The sequence below is a fragment of the Acomys russatus genome, chromosome X (genome assembly GCF_903995435.1).
Source record: "Acomys russatus chromosome X, mAcoRus1.1, whole genome shotgun sequence".
NCBI lineage: Eukaryota > Metazoa > Chordata > Mammalia > Rodentia > Muridae > Acomys > Acomys russatus.
This window is the reverse complement of record NC_067169.1, coordinates 119143054-119149053: the sequence shown is the minus strand read 5'-3', so window position 1 is coordinate 119149053 and position 6000 is coordinate 119143054. Positions and strand designations below refer to the sequence as shown.

Genomic DNA, 6000 nt, shown 5'->3' with positions numbered 1-6000 from the left:
TTGAAAAGAGTCTACCAAAGAACTCCAGACATTTTAGAAGTAGGAACCACATTTGACTTTGCCTCTTCTCCTTCTTTACTTGACCATAGGGTCACTCAGACTGTATGTCATCTGATTGCCATGCTCTATTTACCCCGTGAAGAGACATTACCCTCAGCAAGAGCCACACTATCCTACATTTTCTGGATAAATGGCTTTGTTCAAGAGATTTACTCCCTCAAAAATGTGATTTTTGAATTGTAATGGAAATATTAGTAGCTTATACTACATAGTTTTGATATGAGTTTAACTCATGTTTAGTTTAGCATGCTGCCTGTAGGATAACAGGCCACAGTCTCAACGTTTTTTGCAAAAGTAAATGCAAAAATTTCATCATTATTCCTGACCTTGTGCTAGATTATTTTATGGACAGAGGATTAGGCGTGACTCATAGATAGAGGTCTAGTTTTTCAGAGCTCCATTTGGTAGAAAGAGGACATGGAATCCTTCTTGGTCTTCGGTCCAAATTGAGCAAGAAATAATGGTTGCCACAGGAGTCTGACTCCCACTCACTGTGCCTCTCTCTTCTCCCCTTTCCAGAGTTGTCTTCCTGCCTGGCTCTAGCCATCATCATCCTCAACTATCTGCTCCATAATTGCTGGGCCCTCTTTTTACAGACATCCGTTGACTTGTTCCTATCCTTCCCACATTCGTTCATCTATTGCTTTACCAGTGAGGTTCTGACTAAATCACCTCATAGAAAATAATAAGACCTTCCCACTCAGTATTATTTGGTTCAGACCAGTTACATCCCAGGCACAGTCTACAAGTTTATTTTAAGCTCAATCAGAGCAAGAACTGAGAACTCCGACACTGCTAACACTCCCCGATGTGTGTGTGTGTGTGTGTGTGTGTGTGTGTGTGTGTGCAGTGCTAAATAAGGATTTATTGAACCAATAAAAAGGAAAAATAGGTTCTTTTAGGTATAAAATTCAAGTTTGCAAAGGGCTTCTTTGGAGAATGGGCTGAAGGAAAGTTAACATGTATAGAGAGATAAGGGCAGAGATGGAGTTCCTGGTAAAAGACAGAACTAGCAAAGGCAAAGAGGCAAGAAACTAGCTCAATTGGAAAACCTTAGGAACTTCTAGACTGCTTTTCCCACTGACTCAGGGAAAGCCACAGCAGCAGTGTTTCCGGCTAAGGCTCCGCCCACTGTGACGGATCAAGCACGGACCTCCTGGGCCAACAAGCTCCTCTCCTTACAAGGAGGGGCGGGGAGTAGGGGTGGTGGTGGTGGTGGTGGGTGGAAGTTGCGCAGGCGCACTCGCGCTCAGGCCAGCGCCCGGGCCTTTGGGCCCTAGGCGGCTGCGTCGCATAGCTTTCTCCGTTTTAACTGTGGTGGCGGTGGCGGCGGTGGCGGTGGAGGCGGTGGCGGTGGAGGCAGTGGCGGTGGCGGTGGAGGCAGTGGCGGTGGCGGCAGCTAAGGCTACCCCATGGTCTCACTGTAGTCTGAAGATAGCTTTCCTCAGGGCTGCACCGAAGCGGGAATGTCGCCGCCGCCGCCGCTGCCACCGCCGCCTGGCCGGCGCCTGCTTAGCTTCAGTTTGTTACTAGGGTTCTTCTGCATCTCCCTGGAGTCCGCAGCGCAAGGCAACTCGGCTACAGGTGCCAATTCCTCATTCCCTGCTCTATTCAACCTTGCGTCTGTCCCTGCTAATGTTTCTTTCTTTTTTTTTTTTCATCCATCCGCCCTTCTCTTTTTCTCTTACTTCAGTTTCCTTCCACATTTTCATTCCCCCACCCTCTATCCATCGTTCCTTCCATCTCTTCAGCCTCTATGCATGTAGCCATCCTTCCTTCTTCCCTCTCCCCCTACTTTCCAACCCTTCATGTTTTTCCTCCATCACCACCTCATCTTTGTTTTTCATTATTTTTGAGAAATTCGTAACTGCATACAACGTATTTTTATAACACTCACCACCCCCCCCCCCCGCTCCTTATCTACCGCAATCCCAACTCCAGTCCCTCTTTTTGTTCTTATAATCCACTGAGTCCAATTTGTGCTGCCCATATACATATTAGTGTGGCGCCATCCATTGGCACACATTACGTCTCAACGGCCCATCCTTTCCATCTATCCATTTTCTTTCCTTTCTTCCTCCTTCCACCCTCCCTCCCTTCCTTTTTCCTGCCTTCTATCCGTCCTTCCTTCAGTTTATCATCTTTACATCGTTTCATCTATCTTCTCTAGTCCTTCCTGCTCTTCATTCTTTCATCCCCCTTCCCCCTCTCCCACCTTTGTCTCTTCTTCACCTAGGTGTGAGGCCATGACTGATGTGACACTCTCACCCTGGATTAGGGCTGCTGGGCACTCCCGCTCCCAGCCTTGCTAAAGCAGAGCCCTGCTTGCCCCTTTTCTATATGACCTGTTAAAGAGCAGGGGCTAGTCTTGCCCCTCTCACTACCCCAGGGAGGGGGCCTTTCAGTGTTAGTGCATGTGATGTAACCAGAGTCCCTCCCTTCTGTGCAGATGCTCCGAATGTTCTTCTGATCATCGTGGATGATCTTCGCCCCTCCCTGGGCTGTTATGGAGATAAGCTAGTGAGGTCCCCGAACATTGACCAGCTGGCATCCCATAGCGTTCTCTTTCAGAATGCCTTTGCCCAGGTATGTTCAGGGACCTTGACGTGTGGGTATATGCCTTTTTGTGTTTATACAATAGAGAGTTGTGTGTTGTTGTTCTAGAGACCTCCTTGAAAGGGGTAAACAGAGCTTAGAAAATGGAGGTCTAGGTAAACCTGTTCTCCACTGATGAGGAAGCTTGAACTTACAAGGCTTCTTTGCCCTCCTCCTTGGGTGGAGACTGTGTCCTGGCCCTAACATGCTTAGGACAGGCTTGGCCAGCTTTCAGCTAGAAACAGGAACTGCTCGGGGTTGAAAAATCCAACATGCCGGTTTGCCAGCTGATTTTTGGATGGCTAAGAGTCAGTCATCTATTCCTGGCAGTTGGCCTCCCCTGAATCCCCTTTCAGGGCTGCCCTCTGAGAGCATTACCCTTTCTGGGTACCTAGGGGTGCCATTGCACAGGAAAACACACACACACACACACACACACACACACACACACACACACACTCACTCTGCTTTGAGAGCCTGGTTGCTCTCTTCCTTTGCTGGTATCTGAGCAATGCTCAAATCCCACTGGATGGCTTTGAGATCTGCATGACTCAGCTGCCAGGCTGTTGCTGAGGATCCAGAGAGGTTGCTTAGTTACCTTGAACCCTGCAGACACATTTGCCTGGGATGATGTTGACATTTGCTTCTGCTCCCTAACAGCAAGCAGTGTGCGCACCAAGTCGAGTGTCTTTCCTCACCGGGAGGAGGCCTGATACCACCCGCCTGTATGACTTCAATTCCTACTGGAGGGTACACTCTGGAAATTTTTCCACCATCCCTCAATACTTCAAGGAGAATGGCTACGTGACCATGTCGGTTGGGAAAGTCTTTCACCCTGGTACTGTTCAGTTTACCAAAGTCTGGGTTCTCTTTCTGTGCCTGAATCCTAGACTCCCTTGCTGGGTTGAGACTAGCCTTGTAGTGGTCTTTCCCCTGCAGACTGGGTGACTTGTTCATTGCAGCCCTTCTATTAAAAAAACAAAACAAAACAAAACAAAATACTTCTTTAACCTAGTTTCTTATTCATATTCTAAATGGAAATGAAGAAAGAAATTGGTTTCCTTTTACAAGTTGGAGGTGATGCTACCGGAATCATGCAGCTGCCTGGGTTGTGGAGGTACACTGGCTGTTGGAGAGGCAGTTCTGGGGTCAGTTCAGCTCTGGACCTGACCCTGTGCCTTACAGGGTGTCTGTCTGTAAATTTGGGGGTGAGGCAACCTCATCTGAAGACCGTTAATGTCCAGGGGTACTGTGTGTACTTGATGACTAGGTATGGGCTGCAGTTGGAAGCTACTGCTTTTTCTGTGGGTCATGTCAGAAAGAGGAAGTCAGTCAGGCGTCAGGTTTTGACTTTGAATACTGCCTGATAAACTGGTTATTTACTTCTAAAATGAAGCATAAACAACACTTTAAAGCAGATAGGAGGATCACATGATTACTCGATTTCAAGAGTGAAAAGAAACCAAAGAATATAAATGTGTAATTGCACCACACAGAGGAAAGCTGCTGCAGGTGTCTTGCTACCCAACCAAGGGAGCATGCCAGAGTGGGCATCTGTGAATGTGAGCTGTGTTCAAAGTGCTAGATCCATCTAGATGATACTACTTAGGACCAAAGGAGACAGCTTGAGTGTCTCCAAGAGCCCTTAGCATAGTATTATTCCTGACAGGCTCAGGAGCTTTCCTCTGGAACGTAGCTTTCAGCACAGGTTGGAAATAACAGGCTCAGATTTGAAAACAGTGTATCAGAAATCATATTGTGTGCGCCGGAGCTGAGTATCAATTGAACTTCCTAGTTTGGTATTTACGTTGCTTGCCTGAGGACACCTGGAGGGAAGTATTTTCTAGAGGAGATTATACTTTAGGAAGGGAAACCAAACAAAGCCTATGTGTGGTTCCTTGTTCTCCTTTCTGGTGAGGAGATCTAGGGGTAAGGTACAGACCTCCCAGTTCCAAGGCACTTCCATACTCTTGACAGCTGGCAGTTCTTTCTTGGCTTCATATGCTATTTCTTTTGCTTGGTAGACAATAAACTACTAAGCTTTGGGCTGAGTACCTGTGATCTTGGAGCTGAAAGCATGGGTTTGAGTCTTGGCTGATTTATCGATGGGATTGGTACTGTGCAAGGCATGGGCCCTCTCTGAACCTCCTATGTTCATCTGTCTCTTTTGCTTTCTCCTTAGGGGCTTGTTGCTTCCTTAGGGTGGGCAAGATTCTCTAGCTCGGGCGCTAAGGAACTGCACTGATAGGCTGACTGAGCTTGTCATTTTGAGTTTCTTTCATAGACAGAGAATAGTATAAATTCACAAGGCTTGGGAATTGGGAGGTTCAATGCTCATTACTAAAATGATTACCTGGACAGTTGCTCTTAATAGGAACATATCATCTATCTTGAGCCCCTGATTTTATAGGTGAGGAAACTGAGGACCAAAGAGGGGAGGAGCTACTTGCATAATTGTTCAGTTTTAATTTGGCAGTGGGGTATTGAAAGACCTTTCGCATTTTATTCAACAACATTCTTTCCCCCCATTTAAGGCATATCTTCAAATCACAGTGATGATTCTCCATACAGCTGGTCTTTTCCACCTTATCATCCATCCACAGAGAAGTATGAAAACACTAAGGTAAGTCTGTGTGTGGGCCGAGGAAGCACTGTCCTCTTGCTTTTTCTATTAAGCTGTTATACTATGTTGTTTGTAACATTTGCTTGTTGTAATGTCTTATAGAAACAAGCATTAGGATCATTAGCAATTGGGCTTTTTTGTGGGATTAAAATTTTTTTTCTACAGTATATTACTATATAGTCCAGGGAGGCTGGTTTGGAACTTGCTCTGAAGCCCAGGCTGGCCTCAGACTTGGAATCCTCCTGCCTCATCTTCCCTCATGCTGCTGGAATTAGAGCCATGTTATACCACACCTGGCTGTTTGGACTATTTTTTTTTCTCATTCTAAAACCTTAAGTTGGGTCAAGGTCACAGCTCAGTAAAGTACTTGCTCTGGATACATGAGGACCCAAGCTCAATCCCTAGCACCCATCAAGAAGCCAGTATTGGGGACATAAGCAGGTCCCTGGAGCTTCCTGCCCAGCTAGCCAAGCCTAATGTCTCAGTGAGAGACCCTGTCTCAAAAAACAAGGTGTGAATAGCTTCTGAGGAAAAATTGAGGTTGACGCCTACTTTTCAGTGTATTCCTCCAAATATGCACTGGCACATATACAAACACATGTGTCCACATAATACAAATAATAAATTAAATCCTTAACTTCAAGCAATAGTGTGATCAGTTCGTTTAATGGGTTTTTGATGCTCTGGATGAAGTTTTGAGCTGAGGATGGTATCCTTTTGAT

At 46.2% G+C, this 6000-nt stretch overlaps 1 protein-coding gene across 5 annotated transcripts in view; it reads left to right on the top strand.

Moving 5' to 3' along the window:
• Positions 1–1511: 1511 nt before the first annotated feature.
• Positions 1512–6000, top strand: part of Ids (iduronate 2-sulfatase) — a 138687-nt gene continuing 134198 nt past the window's right edge. For all 5 annotated transcript variants that reach the window (XR_007830196.1, XM_051142046.1, XM_051142044.1 and 2 more), the window contains exons 1-4: positions 1512–1644; positions 2510–2646; positions 3316–3493; positions 5190–5278. Coding sequence is in view for 4 of the 5 variants with exons in the window: in XM_051142046.1 (XP_050998003.1) it covers positions 1527–1644; positions 2510–2646; positions 3316–3493; positions 5190–5278 (522 nt within the window). In the remaining variant the exon portion in view is untranslated. The remainder of the gene's footprint in view (positions 1645–2509; positions 2647–3315; positions 3494–5189; positions 5279–6000) is intronic.